General features: G+C 36.2%; 1 protein-coding gene across 2 annotated transcripts in view; it reads left to right on the top strand.

Annotated features, from left to right (window-relative positions):
• The window catches only part of LOC127974388 (sodium/potassium-transporting ATPase subunit alpha-3), a 31,276-nt gene that overhangs the window by 1,250 nt on the left and 7,504 nt on the right, over positions 1-22,522 (top strand). The window contains exons 1-7 of one of the 2 annotated variants that reach the window (XM_052577599.1): positions 6,448-6,759; positions 6,852-6,916; positions 17,685-17,798; positions 17,874-17,933; positions 21,825-22,028; positions 22,137-22,250; positions 22,325-22,459. In XM_052577599.1, the coding sequence (XP_052433559.1) occupies positions 6,911-6,916; positions 17,685-17,798; positions 17,874-17,933; positions 21,825-22,028; positions 22,137-22,250; positions 22,325-22,459 (633 nt within the window). In that variant the 5' untranslated portion in view covers positions 6,448-6,759; positions 6,852-6,910. Of the gene's footprint in view, positions 1-6,447; positions 6,760-6,851; positions 6,917-17,684; positions 17,799-17,873; positions 17,934-21,824; positions 22,029-22,136; positions 22,251-22,324; positions 22,460-22,522 lie in introns of those variants that run through there. The other variant, XM_052577598.1, reaches the window with a different exon arrangement.

Genomic DNA, 22,522 nt, shown 5'->3' with positions numbered 1-22,522 from the left:
GGCCAATTGAGTTTTGGCCAAGTAATATTTGTGTGTGTTGTGTGTGTGTGTGTGTGTGTGTGTGTGTGTGTGTGTGTGTGTGTGTGTGTGCGTGTGTGAGTGTGAGTGTGTGTGTGTGTGTGTGTGTGTGTGTGCGTGCGTGAAAGTGTGCAGATGTGTAATCATATAAAACATAGAATCTCAACTTTTGTGTGTGTAAAGGAAGGAAAATATTTTTATGTATATACTGTATATATAAAATGCACACACACACACACACACACACACACATATATATATATATATATATATATATATATATATATATGTATGTATGTATTTATTTATTTATTTATTTATTTATACTGTTATATTATATTACATGAATCACATGTTATATTATATTACATGTATCATATATCACATATTTACTGAAAATTGCCATTGATTTTGTCCTTAGAAAGATGATTTGATCTTGCATTGTATGGACATTTCTGCTTCATGTTAAGATTTATGTTGCAGTAAATTATTATCTCAGATGCATATGATATGGTCTTTCCTTAGACATGCATTCACTAACAGGCAGTTTGATTGGTTGATTTAGCATGTCCTACTGCTTTTGAACGCATGAATGTGTACATCTTTTCTCAATTTATGAGCCTGGAACTTGTATGTATGAATCAGTGTGTTAGTGTGTGTGTGGAGCATAAATAGCATGACTAACAGATGTGGAGGAGGGGCTCTGATGTCATGATGCTATTTATAGACTACCTTACGTCGAGAATTTCCTGCTTGTGCGTATTTCGTGGGCATGGGGGCTATCAAAAGAGAAGATTAAGTTGAAGGAAGAAATCTCCTCTCATCATATTCATTACGAAATGCTTTACATACACTTCTACCCAGATACAGAAGCATACAGAGATTATACTACTAACACTGAATTGTAAGGTGCAGAGGCCTATGTGTTGATATACAGCTTTTAAGAACAATAAAATGCCCTTAGAACAGGTGTGAAACAAACACATACATGCCGCCAAATCTTGCAACCAAAATTGATATTTTGTGCTTGCGTATGTGTCTTTATGCTTTTTTTCTGATATGCGATACAAGAGAGAGAAATTGATGATGTGTCTAAAATCTAGCCACAGCACTTTTTCAAACTAATGGGGCAAAAGTGTGGGGTGTATCTGTACAACTTGTGCTTCATAATAAGGAAAAAAACGTTATCATAAGCAATGATCGAAGAGCTACTGAACTGTGTGTGAGTACACACATGTGCATGTGTTCTTTATCATTACAGAATTTATGGTCAACACAGCAGTTTCAGATAGTGCTAAATGCTAGCCTAATGCTAATAAAACCTGAGAACCTGCACCTGGAAAACTAGCATGGGGTATCTGTTTTGTATTCTCCTCCTCCATTCAGCTGACTGAGAAACAAAAACCAACAAACACTGCATTTCTTCTCTTGCTGCTTTCAGTACACTAAAAATTACTTTTGTTTTGGACATGAATATTCTAGATAGGAGACACAGAGGCTAGTTGGCTGTATCCCGTAACTATAAGGTTTTGAGTCAAGAGTTCATTTGTATAGTAGTTTATAATCTAGTTTAAATCTTAAATGTATTTGTGATTTTTTTCTTACTAAGAATAAAATCCTAAATCATCACCATTATGCACAATAGTAAACATTCAGGCAAGAGTCAACTGTATAACCATGGTGGATTTTAACTGAAAGGTTGTCAGTGCAAAGCTATTTTGGTAGGATGGGGTAAGCTTTTACTCATGTTAAATGTTAAAAATTCTAATTCTAAAATGCATTAATTACAATATTTGTTGCACCAAATAGTGGTTTAATATTTCATACAATACCTTTTTTAATGCTGCCATATTCATTTCAAATACCTTTTTTTTTTTAAAATACTACATTTGGCTATTTAATAGCTTTGCAACTACCCCATGCCCCACTATTTGTCCCTTAAAGTGAAAGTTAACCCATACCCATGTACATTATTTTTTCTGAAACTCATAAATTTTTACAAAGATCATTGGTCTGCAAAAGCGAGGTGTGCTCTGATTGGCCAGCTATCAAGTGCATTATGACTGGCCGAATGCCTCAAGCATTGTGCTGCGTAAAGAAAAAAACATGTCTGCATTTGTGATCGGAGAAACGACAAACAATATGACCCCTTTAAATTGTGTTCTGAAGAAGAATGAAAGTCTTATGGTTTTGGGAAAAAAATGTAAATCATAAATAATGTATATAATGCCCCTGAAGTTCTGTAAACAGAAAAGTGTAATGTTTGATTTATGAACAGACATTTTTATAGCAGATTAATAGTTTAATAGTTGCACTTACACATAAGTGTGTCTGTGGCACAGGAAATATATAGAGTTTATTGTTAGCTCAAAAGCCTCAAGGCTTTGGAGTCACATTTTATACAAAGGCCTGACAGAAACAAGTTCTTTGTTTAATCTAAACTTGATTGCTTGTTTTAAAACCTCTCTCATCCCCCCATCCTCTCTTTCCTCCTCTTTTATGTCTGTCCTCCTCTCCTTAATCCTGGTCTATTCCTATTTTGTCCTTTACTCCTTTCAGGGAAGTCATTATGCAATGAGGACGCATGTTGTGCGGTCACTTTAATCTGGAGGGGGATGACATCTGAGCGTGTGTAACAGAGACCTCTGTGCTCTTAATACTCCAACTGTCCCTCTATCTCCCATACTGTACATGATCTCTAATTCATTTTTCTATCTCTGTGAACTGACATGCAGTTTTTATTCCCGGTATATATGATGCTGTGACCTCTTATTTCACTGCAAGGTCATTACTGTTCGGCCCTCTGATTGGCTATATAGATCTTAAAGCAAAAGTGGTCCAGTAAGCATATGACATTCTGAATCGAGGACTGTAACGTCACGCTCCCGCAGCATCACGACAGACTGCAGAGTCAGCAGTCATGCCATCATAGCATCAGAGCTGTGCAGTTACTTGAAGAAAAAAAAGAAGCACATCGCTCCTGGGAGAGAATGTTCTCTTCTCTGTCCAGCCGCACAAAGCCATGTTCATATGATTAATTGGCTCAGAATACAGCTGCTGCAGCTTCTTCCTGTAGTCAGTCTACACTTATTTGGGGAAATTCTTGCCACTTTAAGATTCACTGTTCGTCTCTGACAGTCTAAATTTTGACTCAAAATGTGAGGAATTAGATTAAGTAACATTCCTGAACATTCTGTACCTGAAAATTCCCGTCCAAATAATGTTCTATGCTAATATAGGCAACATTTATTTGATTACAGTATCACAGTAAAAAGTGATACTGTAAATTATTATTATAATTTAAAACATGGTTGACATTAATATTGTTATAATGTTTTAATACATTTAGAAATGTGATTTATTTTTGTGATAGAAAGGTTGAATTTTTAGCACCATTACTCCAGTATTCAGTGTCACGTGATCCTTCAGAAATCATTCTAATATGTTGATTTGATTTTGAATAAACATTTATAGTTATTATTAATAATGTTAAAAAAAAGAGTTGCACAACTTAATTTTTTGCAGAAATTGTGATAGGCTACATCTTTCCAGGATCCTTAGACAGTTGAAAAGAACAGCATTTCTACGTGGAAAAGAAATCTTTGTAACATTATGTCTTTACGGTCACTCTTGATCAATTTAATGCATCCTTAAAGATTCTTTTGAAAAAAGTTTTATGAATTCCATTTTAAAGTTATACAAACATATATACTTTACATAGCCTATTTAATGTAATGTATGTACACATACATAATTATATATAAATATATCTAAATATATATAGACTAAATCTGTATATTTGTCATTATAATAAAAGATATTAGCTGATTTTATAAGGTGAGTACACTATATTATTTATAAGATGCACAGTATAAAAAGACGTATCTTTATATATATATTATTTATATAGTAATACATTTGATGGTACATTCACAGCTTGAATCTAATTTACCATAAGATTTGCTCTTTGGGTTAGATGTTAACTGCATTACATGGACACTGTACTGACTTTAATGACATTATAGCAGCTGATTTTATTCTCCTTTTATTCTGATCCCCATCCTTCACCTTTTCTTGAATACTTATTCTCTTCGAAGTTCATTCCTTCACTGCCTTGACTATACTGGCCACTTCAGAGATCATATAATCTTACATTTAAAAGCAGAGTTGAGATTACGAGGGTTTGGTTCTCAACAGCAGTTCTCAGGCTACAACTTCACATGGTGATGTAACTGTCACAGATTGAAACGAGGGTTTCTTTGACTGCCTCCCTGTCTTCCTTGATCCCCCATTTTCTGAGTCAGCATTATGACTAAGAGATAAGATCACCTGACCGCTGTTGCCATGGAGACAGAGATTTTCCCCCTTCTACTTCTCTCTGCAGCGAGGGGGGGGGGGGGTGTTGCTAAAGGTTAAAGAAGGATAGAGCATACATGGTGTCAGCCATTTTGGTTCTTTAACAATTCTGAAAAAACTTTATCAGCAATATGCCACAGACAATACTGCCATACATCAACCTTAAGGGGCTTTTGCTGGGCCACACAGCTGATTACAACATAAACAGTGTTTCAAAGGTCGCCAAATGCAATTTAGTTACCTTTTGTTTTGTTTTTTGCTTTTCAGAAGACAATAAAAAGCAAAATACCAGTAGTATGTATACATAAAGACTGAATTACAGGTTTTCTTTCAAAACAAATTATGTGGGTGTAACAACTAGTTTAACCAAGGGAAAAAATAAAAACTTAATGTTTCCCCCCTGCATATTACACAATCACTTTCAATTGCAAATCAACCCATTGGCCCTATGTGTGTGAGTGTCTGTGCTAAATGCTGGTTAAAAAACCTTTGTATAGCCTGAATTCACTGTAAGTCGCTTTAGATGCATAAATGTAAATGTTTATATGGGAGTCAATGATTGAATCTAGTTTTTCTGTGGCAGACATGAAGTATTCATTTAAAGCCTTTATGTTTACTCACAAGTAACTGAACACCAAAAATGTAGTTATTGTAAGAAGGTGCAAGCATTTTGTCTATGCAATTGGCAATATCTTTAAAGTATGTCTTACTACACTATGTCATGTACCTTAGTAGTAAGTAGTCTAACTGAGATTAAAATCTAGCAACCATTAAGATGCTGTTGAGCATAGACTAGCTGTGATAAAAACTGTCAGTCTGTTATACATGGTCTGACATTTATGCGTTTTCTATCAAATATGAAATTTGTGCTAATGTCCTTTAGGAGACTTACTTAAAGGGCATCTGTGATATTTTAAGGTAACAGCATGTGTTTGCTTTGTAAGCTTGACCTTTCCAGGGTCACTGAGTCTGAGGTCAAATTTTGATTCATTCTCTCCATCTTTCTCTCTTTCTAATGAACTTGTGTACAGTCTGTTCTGTTTCAATGTACTGTAAATCAGTATGCAGTATGAAACTATTCTTGCAGTTAACATGTTCATTATACAGTATTCAGTATTCTGGATGTTGCTAATAAATATTAGAAAAACTGCCATTCAGATTTGCAAAGGTGGTTGAAGTTAACTATGGTTTCAGTATAGGAGGGTAAAGAAAAGAGAAGGACAGATGGTCATAGAGAGTAATGTACAGAATGAAGTATGTATGAATATGTTATGTTTAAAATTAAGTTTAGCATAAGATGTTTGCCATTAAAGATGCATTAGTCACTTATTATTTAATGAAACAACGACAAAAAATTATTTCAGAGTGAAATAAAAAATTCTGTCTTCACTACATGCACCACAAGTAATGAAGAGACTAAAACTGGTGCACTAAAATCGATCCGATAACTGCAGAATCACAATAACTTATATTATACATAAAGCATTAGAATATATAGCCTATATATATATAGCCTATATATATATATATATATATATATATATATATATATATATATATATATATATATATATATATATATATATATATATATATATATATTAGGTCTTAGAGTATTAAAGTATTAAAAGACAGTTTTTAACATACTGAACATAGTGTGCTTAAGGCCTACTGCAGTGTTGGCTAGAAATGCAGCCGTGTGCTCATTCTCTGACAAATTTAACATTTAGGCTTAAATACAGAGAAACAACAATAATCAAACACGTTTACAATACATTAATCATGCAATCACACCGATTATGACTTAGCTTATTCTTAGTCCGTTTTATCAAACAAGAGATTTTCTCAGAGCACACGATGATGCCGTGCGACTGTCACCTTTGGAGTTCTGCAGAACCGCAGGAGGAGCTTCAGCCGCTTCCGATTGATGACTTCTACCTGCTGCCTGCGCGTTCATTGGACAAAAGACACGTCGATATTAAGACGTGCGTGGGTCTATAGGCTGAGAGCGTAAATGTGGGCGTTTCTCGTGAGGTACTCGTTAATGAGGTCGGTCAGATGGAGAAGAGCATCTCTCACATACACCGGTGCTTCTTTCAGGCGGAGTGGTGCGGCGGCTGGCGGTCTCGCGGAGGGACACCAGACCATTAAAAGGGCAGCAGTGAGGCTTCTTAGTTTTGCCGGCTTTATCGCAAGTACCAAGAGCAGCGCACGAGACCGGCGTCCTGCGAAATGCACTGCCTAGTCGTCGAATTTTATTTGAACATTTAGTTTGTTTAATCTCTACAATATTGTTAGGTTCATTAACTTAATGTTGCAACGAATAGCCTAACTTATTTTATTCCTTGACGTGAAAGTATACGCGCTTTAGGTCCCTCAGCCGAGGTAAAGCACTGAAACTAAGTTTCTAAACCAAGTATTATTGTTCGTGTTTCTTAAGATCATTTCTGATGACTGTCATTCTCTCTTCGTGAAAGGCTGTCACTCTTTCCATCACTCTCATATTACCTGAAGAGAACGGACTGACCGCGCAACCATGGGGGTAAGACCGACAACTCTGTTTTACTGCATCAACTTAATAAGCAAATGCTGCAAAATGCAGCGTCAAACATGAAGTGACAGAATGACATTGACTTACATGCAGATGTGGAGACTGCGACAAACTGACGGGACAGGACACTCTGGAAACACACTACACAAATTATATATGTTACAAATATGAAATCGTTATTAAAGGCTATGAATGGTGAGCAGTCAGTCCAAAGGATCTGCTTTTTCAAACTTTTAGATGCTTCCGTCATTCAGCGGAGACACAGATAATGTTACATCTTAATTGAAAGCTTTTCGGTGTTGTCTTAAAGATATGATATCTCTAGACAACGGTTATTTTGGTCACCTTCAATTGCCAATTTAATCGGGTTATGCTAGTTAAAGACTTTCTAAATGACAGTGCTGAGTAACGTTGTCTGCATTTTAAATGTGTGATGTCTCTTTCAACTTATTAATGTTCAAAAGTTGTTTGTAAGTGTTTTTTATTTATTTATTTAACACGTTTTACGACTCTTTCTGTGGGGTCCCCATCCAGCACCCTCTTTACACCCTTCCTTCTGTGCTTAATGACCGCAGCTCGTATCTCCAGATCTGAACACTTCATCTGGATGTACTGAATGTGAATTTAAATCATCTTTGTATTAATGGACACAACCGGCGATGCTGAATGTGTTTAAGTAACTGGTGTTCACACACACACACACACATACACACCTCAGAGCCGGTCCATCGCTGACGTCCATGCGTCATAATGCGGTTACCGGGAATCTGTACTTCAACCGGCTTATTTCCTGCATCTGTGACATAACCTCGCGCGGGTAATCACTGACTGGACAGATTTAATAGATTGACTCTGAATGATGACCCGAAAAGGTCGTATTTGAATTGCGGATAATGTGGAGTTATTAAAGTACAGTGTCTGTGCTGCGCTATTTGCCTCCTCGTGGTTTTACCAAGTTACGATCGGAGAGACGTTTGAATGGCGGGTTGAGTAAGCAGGTGCATCCCGTGGCAGCAGTGAATGCCGGTGTCGAGCAGCTAATGTTGTTTATAGAGACCGGCTAAAGCTAATTACGCAGAAAAGATCCGTTAGAAACATGAAACACCGCAGCAGCTCGTGAATGTCACGGCGCGCTGCAGTGAATGCGTCGACCCTGATGACTGCGAGCAGTGCTAAAATTATTATGCGGACACTTTTGTCAAGTCATGGAAAAATCCGAGCGCTTGGTGTGAGTTTACTGTTTAAACGGGACGGATATTAACAGACATACTGGTTATTTCTCACAGTTTCCTTTAAGTTTGACAGCGGTTTGCCGTCGCAGTGATGCTCGAGGCAGTGCAGCAGCATCAGCACCACCAGCTGTTTGATTCCCTAAAGCCCGCTTTCTGCGTCAAACACGAGGCGGGGCCACGCGAGTGGAAATTCCCGGGACCGGCCTGTGATAGGCACGAGATGCAGATACGGAAACAGAAGAATTGAAATAGTTAATCGAGTTCATGTATTCGTGGAGTTCAAACGGGCTCTTAAAGGGATAGTTCATACAAAAATACAAAATTGTCATCATATCTTTATTTCTTTTTTGGACGTGGGACATAAAATATGATCCTATAGGCAAAAAACACGAAAAAAAATTGAAAGTGGTTGTCAGTCCCTCATTTATATTAATTTAATTGTAAAACCTAAAAAATAATTAACTTATTTATTAAATAAAGAAGGGCCTTGTCCTACTAAACATCCGTTTAATAGCCTAAAATTTGTTCATAGTAACCTAAATAAAAAATCTTACATTTATATGCCTATAATGATTATTAATTCAGTGTAAAGTTATTTAAATATTGCTATATTAACCCAAGAGACAGAGAACAGCTGGTGCCATGACAGTATGTACATGTACATCAATCTTTAGACCCATGATGCACCAGTATGTACATAGTGGTAGAGGTAGAGGCACAGATCATGTTACATGTAATTAGCCCGGCTGAGCTTGTGTTTCCAGAGTGAGTGCAGGGCTAGGTTTCCTGGGTACAGATGGTACAGACAACGAGTGCCCAAAGACTGCAACTAATCAGTATTTAGACTGTAATGAAGTGCATGATTTAATAAAATATTATAAAAGTTAGATCAGACTTTTATTGGATGGTTTGCTTGTTAGGAAAGAGTTATGTTTGGAAGTATTTAAGTTTACTGGTATTGTATTGATGAATTTGGTTTCAGGATGTAGAAACAGTGAATGATTATAATGGAGGGAATGATGAATAGAATTGTGATACGATAGATCTAACTCAGTATGACATGATGACATCATTATCACATGGCACAGCTGATTGGTTCTCTACTGTATCGGTAGCCAATTAGCTCATTGCTCAACATTTAAATATTCAGGAGTGTTTGACGTTGCAGTAGCAGCGACTTCAGAAACCCTCCACCTTCCCCAGCTCCACCTGTATTAATCTGCTACGGGGTGAACATTTATGCTATGGGGGTTATACATACATGTTGACTGAGACTGAGCAAGTGTCAGTACTTGCTCTGCCGCAGCAGCAGCAGCAGTGTAGCAGATCTATTCCACCAAAGACCAAATACATTAATGTATATATTATATATTACTACATACATAATACATTGTCATGTATATTATCATGCAGATCACACCGAAAGTTGTCACGACAGAACTTTTAAAGGGGGGGTGAAATGCTCGTTTTCACTCAATATCCTGTTAATCTTGAGTACCTATAGAGTAGTACTGCATCCTTCATAACTCCAAAAAGTCTTTAGTTTTATTATATTCATAAGAGAAAGATAGTCTGTACCGATTTTTCCCGGAAAAACACGACCGGCTGGAGGCGTGACGTGTGGGCGGAGCTAAAGAATCTCGAGCACGAGTAAGCTTTTGCGTTGAGAGCGTTTGGAAACTGTGACATTACCGTGAGGAAAAAAACATCCAAAACAAACCATGACTAACAGTCAGATTCAGCCGTATATTTATGATCCAGAATCAGATCCAGAGGCTGAAATTTAACAAGAGCAGCATCAGCAACGACGTCTCTATGTGGTATGTACTGAAACTGTATATATTTGCTAAGCGGTTTTGGAAAATGACTAAGTTCCACTTTATGTCGTCTTCGACAATTCGGTCTCTTGCTCTGATCAGTGAATGTCTCTGCTCTGCTCTACGGGAGCGCGCGCTCTTAAGGCAGAAGTGCCCTTATGACCCATATAAGGAAATTCCGCTCCATCTAACGTCACACAGAGCCATACTCGAATTGTGACAAATCGGAAGAGGTATTTTTGGAACAAAAATACTCCTTCAAACGTACAACTTCATTTTTGAAACTTTGTCCATGTTTAGCATGGGAATCCAACTCTTTAACAGTGTAAAAAAACTCAGTATGCATGAAATAGCATTTCACCCTCCCTTTAAGTATAATGATTATTAGTATGTAATCTTATATAAATATGTTTGCATAGTAAATAAATATAAAGAACATAGATTGTGTTCTACATTGAATGAATTATTAATATAATTAATGCATGCCCTCTCTGAACATCGCATCCTGAGTTAACCTCCTGTATAACACCCAGGCGGACACGTTTCACCTTCAGCTGAGCACATAATCAATAAATAGAGCCTTTTATAGCTACCTTAATATGACTTTAGTATCGGATTGATATTAAAAAAGCTTTTTAGCTTAATGAGTCTGTTTTATATGGAAACATTTGCACATCATACGCTTCTTATACCTACTTTTTCTCAGTGGATCAATGTTGTTGGACCACATTTAGGGGTATGAAAAATATGTTGTTGCAAGGGGTTATGTGAATTAATGCACTCTGTTTACACATTTAAGTTGACTTAAAAGTGGCCTGTCTCTCCATAAAATGACGCATTTCTCTGTAAGTGGGTTGGATTGAATCTGTTAGGTCTCATTATCACATTATGTCCGGACGTCTGTGAGTAGAGCGGATACTCAAGGTCAGATTACCCTCTCCTCCTCTTTCCCCAGTGTTGATGTAGCATAACTGCGCCCTCAGGTCCATCTGTGGGGATGCATGGAGGGCCTGGTTCACATTCCACGTTGCACATCCACACAACACCATCATTTATTAATGCAATCCTTTGTTTGAGGAGCAGAGAAAGAACAGTCCATTCAGACGAAGGGAATTCTGGGGCTCAGCTAACCATCGGCTCTGCTTTTACTAGAGCTGTAATGAACAATCAGTGTCAGGCATCAGAGAGAAGGTGACAAAGGACTAACTAGGGAGAAAAAAGTGATGAAATGGCTAGAGAAACTGCTTTTGAAGTGTGTACAGTATGTCTGTGTGAGAGAGAATAAAGAGAGGAATTCTTGGACAACCCCTTTGAGACGTGAAGAATCTTTGTGCGCTGCTGTGACTGTAGTTTGGGACAGTGATTTATTGTTCCAATCAAGAGCATGCACACAGATGCCCCACACTCTGGCAAAGCTGCTTGGCTCTGCTGGGCTGAGTGGATAAAGTATAGACAGATGGCAGGAAAGAATAATGGATAGAGAAGAACAGGAGGGGATATAGAGGTAATACTTTAACAAGAAGGATTACAGATTTTGTTTAAAGTTAATTTTAGAAATCGCCCAACAAAATGAAATTATATTGCAACTTTCTTTTCTTTTCTTTTCTTCTCTTTTCTTTTCTTCAATTATCTGAATGTGTGTGTTGAGCTGTGCTGGGGTTATGTGAGGATTATGGATAAAGAAATTAAATAATCTCATTATTGTAATTATTTAATCTCTATATTCTTTATTGATAAAGGAGTTTTCCCATTGATTTAAACCAGTGATTATCAAACTAGGATTGTCAATATATTAAAATATATATTTATAAAATGTAATTAAATAAACAATTTATATAAATTCAGAATGTTCTTCAGTATTTAGCATTTTATTATCAAGAAATTTAAATAACTAATAGTCATTTGTGAGAGCACAAGTTTTTTAAAATATTTATTTCTTACAAATATCAAATCTTTTTGTGCTTGACATAACTAGAATAAATTGTCTGTAATTATTAAGATTGTATAAATATATAATAAAAAAATATATTTAAAAATTATATATATTACATAATCTATTATTTTATTCTAAATTCTTAATAATATATATTATTATTTGCTTGATTATGAGGCCCTCTAGTGGGTCCGGGCCCCTTGTTAGGAACCTCTGTTATAAACAGTAAATTTAAATATTCTGACACAAGTTTGTGTACACATTAAGAAGACATAAAGCCAGCGAATAAAGCGAGTCAGGCTTTTTTGTGACGGAGACAATTCAGGAGGAGCTAATCCCAAAGTGCTGTAATCAGATTATTTATTCTGTACTTTGAGGCCCAGACCTAGTTTGGTCTACATCTCACAGTGTAACAGCTGGTACAGGAAGGTCACTTACACACACACTTATTTAATCACATACTGGATGAAGTGTTCAGTCTTATCTGCTCTTGAACAAGTACTTCATGACTCTTAAGATCACTTTTAAAGGTCTCTCATGCCAGATCAAACAGACATTTTTATGGCTGTATCGACATGTGTAAAAGTCATTAACACACTCGTAGTAATATTTCACACACTGAACAGCTCTCTAAGGGCAGTATTGATGTGTATGCTGCCATAACATTCGTTCTGCCTAGAGATATTCATCAGGACAAATAGCTAGACAGAGAAGACAAGATCTGGCAGGGCTTCCCTCTGGTTTTGAACATTTCTAAAGTTTTTTTTTTTTTTTAGACTGTACTAAATGTCTGTACTAAAGTGGGTTGCAGTCCTCATGCTAAAGAGCGTGAGGCTGATAAAAGAGAACAGAGTGATCTTGCTGCTGGCAGATGTGCTGCTTCATGCTCTGTGAGAATCAAATTAGGCTGCTCAGTTCATTGGTTCTCAAAGGATAGTGCTACATCTTAACGTATAAACCAATATACAAACAGTGTATTTAGTTTGATTGACTGATGATAAAGTAAAATGTTCTAATGATGCAGTCATTGTAGGGGTTGGTAGGATTTTTACATTTTCCTTATGCTCACAGAGACTGCATTCATTTGAACATAAATACAGTAAGAACTGTAATATTGTTTTATAATTTGTGTCACTTGATCCTTCAGGGAAAAAAATGTAATTGGCGTATTTGCTGCTTAAGAAACATTTCTTATGTCTTATTCTTATGAGTATTACTTATGTCTTATTCTTATGAGTATTAATCTTGAAATGTCTTACTCTTATAATTATTAATGTTGAAAACAGTTTCAGTGGAAACTTTCTTTAATGAACAGTAGAAATAGAAATCTTTTGTAACTTAAAACCTTTATTGTCACATTTGATCAATTAAATGGATATTTTCTGAATAAAATTATTTAAAAAAAAAAGAGAGAGAGAAAGAAAAATAGTAAAGACTCCGAAATTTCGAACTGAAATTTCCATTCAGTTCTTTGCTAAAATCTTGATGTGGATGTGTGTATTAATGAAGATTAGGGCATTTGTGAAAAAGTATATGCGTGCAGTTTTTATGTAAGAATGTAAAATCTGTCCTCTAACACAGAAAGCTTTTAAGGGCAGGATGACACGCATACCCTGGAGAATCAGTGTGCTTTTTACACTTCTGTGAACACAACATTCATGAAGGCAGCAGTGCCCTGGTTCACTCTTTCCTAAGGGAAGGTTTGCTTTGCTTATTCACAGTTATAATCACAAGGACAAACTCAGTAAGGAACAAGTGGTATTTTACACTTCATTGTCAATAATACTGAAATCAATTCTTGTCTTTGGGAATAGGTCTACCAAAAACAAACAGATAGAATTATACAAATATATAAAACTGATCTTCTGAAAATAAAAACAAAGTTGCCTGGAGAGATTGCAAATTTTGTTTTTGTTTTTGTCCAGTGGTACAAAACCGTATTGACTCCAAGACCCCCATTGTCCATAACAATGTTTGTTAAAATAAAAAATTGTGAATTGAATCGAATCCTGAAATCAAAATCGTGAATTGAATCATCAGTTGAGTGAATCGTTACATCCCTAACCAGTAGGCCACCTTATATGTCCTGATTTTCCAAAATGTTGAGAACCTTAATTCTTGAAAGAAAAAAAGTTGAAGTAAAATGTATTAATTTAATAAAGTTTTGATTTTCATTGTTTTACATTATTTTAATGTTTGTATTATGTTGAGTTATTTAAGTCACTTTTTAGACAGTGTTTATTAGCTTTAAGGCTAACATCTGCATGTTGTTGTGCTTGCAAGTTTGCAAAATGAACTTGAATATGAAAATGAAAAATGAATAGATAAACACATTTAAAATGTACAGGCCTTCTCCTCTGGAGAAATGGACAAAACATATTGATGACTCATCCTGCACTGCAGATTTTGGTCCAGTCATGTTCTCTCTAAAAATGAAAATGTCCCTCACCATAAATTATAAATAGCACCTACAACCACAGAAAATATGACTGGAAAGAAAAATTAGAATTTTGTGTTTTGTCTCTCCTTCGTTCTCTCTCTCTATGTTAGAAAGTCTATCTCAGTCACTGTCCAAACTTATGTAGGACATAAAAGTCCCTGAGCTCAACCGCCACACACTTTTCCTGTCCTTGTGTCTCTTGCTCTGTAGAACGTGAACATACGTGAACATTCACATGCAGACTGAATGTTCCTTCGGTTTCAAGAGCATCAATAATTTGTGACAAGAGTTCAAGGGACAGACCTCAGTCAGTATCAGAGACTGTGTGTGTGTGTGTGTGTGTGTGTGTTCTGGCTAGTCAGTAGAAATGTCAGTATACTGGCATGTAATTCCAGCCCATCGTCTCTGGTTCTCTCACAGAGAAGCAGTATGTTTTTCTCAGTCAGTAATGTTACCACAAGAGCACAGTTATATCTCATCTGGAATAGGATAACAACTGTTACCGCTTAATGACACACACCTAAGGCTTCTACTGTAAACCACACTGTAATTTAATTCACATAAATATATCAGTTGAAGTAACTTGTGCATCTTATAACAACATTCATCTCAGGGGAAAATTTACTGTCAGAGGTTATGTAGGATGCCTGAAGTTTTAAATATTCTTCACAATAATTCAGTAAATTTGAGAGAAAATGTATATTTATATAAATTAAATAGACACACACACACATACATACGTTTTGGTAATTCTTTTCAATGGATCTTCCATTGACACGTGTGGCAAAAAGTTTTGGAGCCTGATCTCTTCTGTTTATCTGACAGTGAGTCTCTCCACATGAGCTTTACTCAAAGTTATTAATCGAATATTTCTCTAAATTCGCCTCAGGTTTGTCTGTGAGAGAAGAGAGCACTCTTCTCCTATTTGTGCTCTGTTCTTATGCCGCAGTGCAGGTATCATTGCAGATGTATCTGCGGCAGGTGCCCCCCCCCCCCCCCCCGACACACAAACATATCCACCTTCACATCACAAAACATGCACCTATCATAAAAGTATTAAAAAATATAGAAACATATTACATAGCATACATTTTTTTCAGTATTTTGCTTTTGAATGTATTTTCCTCTGACCCTGACTCTAGTTTTGGGTTTCCCTCATCTCATTTCTCTCATCGGTCCCTTTGTTCTTTGTCTGTGTGTTCAGCTGGTTTTTAATTTCATAGAGATGATAGAGGACCTTGGTGTGTTTGCAGTGTTTCCAGGTGTGTCTCAGCAGGTGTTTTTTTTTTTTTGCAAGCTTTCACACTTTTAGCCACTACTATAAAAGCTACTAAGATGTTCTTCAGTAGTGACAAGATGTTTCATTTGTAAGATCAATGTGAGCTGATAAGGGTGATCCTCACTTTCTATTCGTTTAATTATTGAGTGGTGTCCACACACACACTTGCTCTTGTCACAGGATCTGTGGCATTGTCGTGTGTCCCGTGTGTGGGTGTCCAGTTGGTTTGGGGCAGGTGGTGTGATGCTGAGAGTCATCAGGCATTAAATGCAGCCGCTGACGGCGACAAGCTCTCACACTGAGAGAGCAGCAGGTCAATATCTAATTATCCCACAGGAAGTGGCATATATTCCTCTGTCTTCTAATCTCTCTCTCTTTGGATATCTCACTTAGTCTGTCTAGCTCTTCTCTCAGTCTCCATCTCTGCATGCTCTTCTCTCTTTCCATCTGACCCCTCTTTTGTTTCTCCTCTTTATCCATCCATCTTCTTGTCTCACGTTCTCATTCTCTTTTAATAGGCGTCACCTGGGTGTGGGCGTGAGTCTACGTCTTTCATTCTAAAGCAGGCGTGTCAGCTGACCATAAAAATGGCGTTAAAAACCTCAGTCAAATGTGGTGTTATGTGTTTTTTTGCATCACTGCTTGAATTTGCAAATGTACTCAAAAGACATAGGTCTGTTTTGGACTGCTGATAAAAACCTCCTCTTGCACATAAGATCTGATAGTAAGGATAGTTTCTGCTGGCCCCCCTTCTTTTGTACAGTATTTACCTGCTCATATTTTGGCAAAACAAAAATTTAAAAAAATATATTTTAATTAAAAATAAGTGAAATGTTGGATTAAAAGTAACATTTACAAATAGTTTTATTTGAATAATATTAAATACTGTAATTTTATATATTCTATATAATGTAAAAGTAGCTCAAATGTAAAAATGTTATTTATATAAGTATTAAATGTATTATATAATATTAAATATAACATTTCTTACAAATAAATATATTGATATATTTGTATTAAATATTTTATTTACACAACCAATGCAATAGTTTTTAAACATAACAGCAAACTTATTGAATATTTTATATATTTATAAAAAATTTTGTTTTATTAAACAATACTACAAATACATTGTGTACTTTTAATCATACTCATAATAATTACCGAATTGACCTAGTTCTTTCAATACATTGACCAGCAGGGGGCTCCACTCATGTGAGAGTTGCTGTTACACAGGGTCTTTCCTCAGTCATTTCCTAGAAAAGGATTCACTATTCACATATGGACTGTGCTACAAGAATAGTTGTTTATTCCCTGGATGGAACCTCAGTATTGATCAGTCGTGAGGTCAGATGATACACGGTTTCCTGCTTTAATGATGACTGCTCCACTAAAATAGCACCACCCCAGTCTCACGGGAGCCATCTTGGCTCTGCTGGATTTATTCTGTGCTGCAGTCTTCCGCTATGATAGGATTACACATCCAGCCAATAGAAAGGGAGGATTTATGCAAGGGGATGTACTGCATTATGTTAATACACTGAAAGGTCAAAACTGTCCATGATAGATTAATTAACTCAAGCTCAGGCTATATATTTCTAATCGGATAAAATCATCAGCCTGTTAGATGAAAACAGAAGTTGAATATTCTCCAGAGTCTGAACTTTGAGCTCTGTCTTCTTTAAGATAAAGAACAAAGTGTGAAAAATTAGATTTAAGATGGTTTGATGCGCATGCACTCTCTGAACTCATATTCAACCTAATCAGAGTGTCTTTGATGATCAAGAGTCTTTGTGATGCCACACTCTCAAGTTCTGTATTCTTTCAGCAAATGAAATGAGGTGAAATGACCTCTTTGAGGTGAGAGGATGGACGGTTGTGTTCGGACACTTCCCATGATCCACCATCTGCCAGACCTTCAGATTTCAAACTGAAATCACAGTGAATGTAGAGGAAATTACTTAAAATGTTGTGATTTTGCATTGCAGGTATACTAAACTCTCAGTTTCTGTGATTGATTGTCTAAAGTGAATTAACGGATTATTCTCGGTGTTTTAGTATGGGCGATCGGATAGCTATCGCGTGGCCACCACGCAAGATAAAGATGATAAAGATTCTCCAAAAAAGAAGGGGACGAAGGATCTTGACGATCTGAAGAAAGAAGTTCCCTTGGTAAGAATCACACTGACAAAGCAGCATGGTAGCTCTTTTTCTTTTGTTAATTTTCCTTATTACCTTCCATTTCAGACTGAACACAAGATGTCTGTTGAGGAAGTATGCCGGAAATTTCAGACAGACATTGTTCAGGTAAACTCACAAATGATTTAGTGTTTGCTAAAATCAGGCTTCCATGTTTGCTAAAAAACACCCTTGTCCAATTATACATTTGATGTGTATAGGTGATTTAAAAAATGTTTACATATAATAGAGCAGAAAATACTCACATTTTAGGAAGCGCTTCTCCTTATTGACCACTAGAGAGCTCAATACTCTGTATAATACATTGGTTTAAACTATACTACTAGAATACATACACTAGCTGTAATGATGACAAAGCTGGTTGTTTTTCAGACTTTTCAATGAACAGAAACTAAGAGTTTCAGTAGGTATAGCAGATTTATGGAATATAAAAAATATTATAAATATTAAGAAGATATTTGACTGTGATTAATTTCATTATTCATGAAGTTTCTATAACTATATATTATTTAATTAAAACAACAGTTTTTGACGGGAGAAATAAAAATAAGAAATAAAATGCCAAATGATACATTTTAAGGTTTGTTTGTATCACTAAGATTATTTTAAATAAGTGTTTGTTAATTTATTTAACTATTTATTAATATTTTATATATTTTTACACATTTCAGAAAATGCTTAACTTTAGTTCTACATTGTTTTAAAAAAATTTTGGGTATGGCTGTTGTGCTGATCTACTTATTATTGACCACTAGGGAGCACTATACTCTATGTAATACATTTAATGCATTATTTTTGAGAAACAAACAAATAAAAGTGTATTTTAAATAAATTCAAGTCATCTTTTCACCTCGTTGTATGGTTACTGAGGCCCCCTGGATGAGAACCACTAGCATAATAGACCCTTATTAGTACACAGCATACTTGATATGTTCACACAGTAACTTTGAATTTGCATTTGAAAGTAACTTTTTCTTTGTTTCTTTTTTTTTTTATTATGCAAGTAAAGAATGGGACAATGATTACAAGTGCCAAATACAAAATCACTTGGACAAACGAACATATAAACTGATAGCTAACATTTAAAGATACTTCTGATAACTCCTGTATATGTATTCTTGTAAGTGTTTGTGTTTGTGTTTGTGTGTGTGTGTGTGTGTGTGTGTGTGTGTGTGTGTGTGTGTGTGTGTGTGTGTGTGTGTGTGTGTGTGTGTGTGTGTGTGCGTGTGCGAGTCATTGTATCTAGGTGTGTGGGAGGAAGCACAAATCATTGAGTATCTAACAGATTTATAACAGATTTAAAAAGTATAACTAAAAAATATATATAATAATTAGGGGTTTACTAGTGGAGACAACAAGTATTGTTAGCAATAATGATGACAAAGATAACTGTAGCAATATTAATAATAATAATAATAAGGATTTCACTGAGATTGGAAAAGGGTGGAGGACAGTGAAGGCCACAAGTAATAATAATGATATTAATCATTCTAGTAATAAATTATAAATTAATAAATATTAAATAGATTATTAGGGTTGCCCCCGATGTCTTAGTGGCTACAACATACCATAGCTTAATCCCATGCCCATCTCATGCCATAGTTGGATTGCCTGGGAAATATGATGTGGGACAACAGGGCCCAAAGTACTCCCCACCATCCCTCAAAATACCAGCCAACCCCGGCCACTACCTGCATACCACACTTGTCTTATTTATTTACGTATATGTTCTGAGGTATAGATGTGTCTATGTCTCAGCTAGTTTGTGATGCATTAAAAGTTGAGACTTGTAGTGCAAGCCAGGCTAGGGACCCGGCCCACCCACACGGCCCACTTGCCCTGTGTATGTGTCTCCCCCTTTTTTTTCGTTCAATTAGCATACATAAATGTACACACACACACACACACACACACAGACATACACACACACATCATGCATTTTTATAGGTGTGCATGTATTTTAGATATGTGATGCATTCAAAAAGTGAGGCATTTATGTCAGAACCAGCTAAGGTGAGAGATCCTGGAAGAAAGAGCTCAAAGAGACGGCGGGGAGACACCAACCCCATGCCCCACACCACCTCCACACACCCACCCATATTTCATTTTATTTATTAGTGCTTACTTATCTTTGTTGTCCTTCACCCTTCCCCAACTATTAAATATATAAAAAGAAAACAAATGTGTGGATTGGTGATGTACATATAAACCATTTTTGGTGGTATTATTATAATTGTAGAAATAAAGCATATAACAATATAACAGTAAATGTGTATATATTTATATATAAACATACAAAAACATATCCACATATATACTGTATATCTGTATATCTACACATATTATATTTATTCCCCTTGTTCCCCTTCTCTTTTTATGTTTGTATAATTGTTGTTAGGAAAGTGCGTGGGTCCGGTACCAGGTTTCTGATGTTTATTAAGATAAGTCAAAAATGGATTCCAGATGCCTGTAAATATGAATATATTTTTCTTGTTTGTGTATGTTATTTTCTCTAATGCAATATATTCTATAAGGTTAGTCCAGTAGTTTAAATGTATAATCTGTTTTTGATTTCCAGTTTAGCAGAATCATTTTTTGGGTGATGTTTAGAGAGATGAGGGGTGGATTTTTGTATTTAATCTAAAGATTATCAATTTCTGTAGTATTACCCAGTAAACAAAGTGATGGAGATACTGTTCTCCCCCAAGAACATACTTCTGGACTAGTGTGTTAAATGATGTAAGTTGGTTATTTTGAAATAAATGATAGAGGTGTGTTATTCCTTTTATGTTGCCATGCTTGAAAATAGATAGGTTTGTTGTATAGTTGAAAGTCAGGGTTGAACCAGATTAAGGTGAATCTACATGGTGATAGTGATGAATTATTAATTTTATTCACTTTCCACCAAGCTATCAGATTTGTCACAAAGCGAGATCTGCGATTGAGATATTTTTGCATTGATTTTGTTCCAGTTCTATCCATGAGTTACTATAGTTGTTTTTGTGATCCATTTAACTAAATATTGTGACTGAGTTGATAAGAAGTAAAATTGAAGTTTGGGGCTTCTAGACCACCCTGTAATTTTGTCAGTGGTATTTTTGGTGCTTTGTTTTTCCAGTAGAAGTGGGAAGTTAATGAATCAAGTGATTTAAACCATTCATCTGTGAGTGTTATTGGAAGCATTGAGAACAAATAATTGATTCGTGGTAAATGTTTCATTTGAACTGTAGCAATGCGACCCATAAGTGATAGATCATAGTTAGTTAGATAGTTTGAGATCATCTTCAATGTTTTTTAAAAGGTGAGTGTAACTGAGATGAAACAGTTCTGACAGTTTGGGGGAAATATTGATACCCAGATATGTGATGTTACCGGTGCAAAGTGGGAGAGATAAGTTATGAGCTGTAGGATCCCAAGCATCTTTTGAAAGCGGTAGTATAGTTTTTTTTTTTTTTTCTTCAGTTTATTGTGTAGTCTGAAATTTTGGGGAAAATACTGATGATTTTGAAGGTTTCTTTTTGTTGATTAGTTATGAGGATCCTGTAAGAATAATAGTAAGTAATCTGCATAAAGACAGATCTTATGTTGTGTGTTAATATCTTGTATTCCTTGAATTTTATTGATTCGTCATATTGCTATTGCAAAGAGGTTCTATAAAAATGGCAAATAATGATGGTGAAGGTGTGCATCCTTGTCTGGTCCCCAGTTGAAGTGTGAAGCCTTGTGATTACTGTGGCCCTAGGTGAAGTGTTTAATATTTGTATCCAATGGATCAACGTCTCTCCGAAACCATATCTGCGTAGGGTGTTGAATAACTTTTTTTTTTTTTTTGCCTCTTCAGCATCTAGTGAAACAATAACAGTTTTGGTTAGAAAGTAACATTTGCTAATGATTAATTCAATTACATTTTTTGCATTTTAGCTACTTGTTTGAACCTGAGTGGCACGACATTGATTTAGTCATTTTAAGCAATCGTCTCTCTTTCTCTCTTCACAAAAGGGTTTAACTAATGCAAAGGCTAGGGAGTTTCTGGCAAGAGATGGGCCAAATGCCCTGACCCCACCTCCCACAACTCCCGAGTGGGTTAAATTCTGTCGTCAGCTGTTTGGAGGTTTCTCCATCCTGCTGTGGATAGGAGCCATTCTCTGTTTCCTGGCCTACGCCATTCAGGCTGCTACCGAAGATGAGCCAGCTGGAGATAACGTGCGTATACATTCACACGCTAGCACTGCATACTGCTTCAGTGAATCCACATTGAATATGAATACAGGAATAGGATATTTGAATGTGTCTTCCTTGTTCTCCTCTCAGTTGTACCTGGGTATCGTGCTGTCTGCTGTGGTCATCATCACGGGCTGCTTCTCCTACTTCCAGGAGGCAAAAAGCTCCAAGATCATGGAGTCATTTAAAAACATGGTCCCCCAGGTACTGGAAGCAATCCATGCAAACTTAAAATACACAGAAACAGTGAGTAGAAATGACTGTCTTTCTATTCACAGCAAGCATTAGTAATCCGCGAAGGAGAGAAGATGCAGATCAACGCTGAGGAAGTGGTAGCAGGCGACCTGGTAGAGGTCAAAGGTGGGGACCGAATCCCAGCTGACCTTAGAATCGTCTCTTCTCATGGCTGCAAGGTTTGTGGTTTATAAACTCCAGTCCTTTGTAAGGAATCGTATTTGTTTTGCTACCCATTGGGC

Source organism: Carassius gibelio, chromosome B16, assembly GCF_023724105.1.
Source record: "Carassius gibelio isolate Cgi1373 ecotype wild population from Czech Republic chromosome B16, carGib1.2-hapl.c, whole genome shotgun sequence".
NCBI lineage: Eukaryota > Metazoa > Chordata > Actinopteri > Cypriniformes > Cyprinidae > Carassius > Carassius gibelio.
The sequence above is the reverse complement of the archived record's forward strand: the minus strand, read 5'-3'. Positions and strand labels throughout refer to the sequence as shown.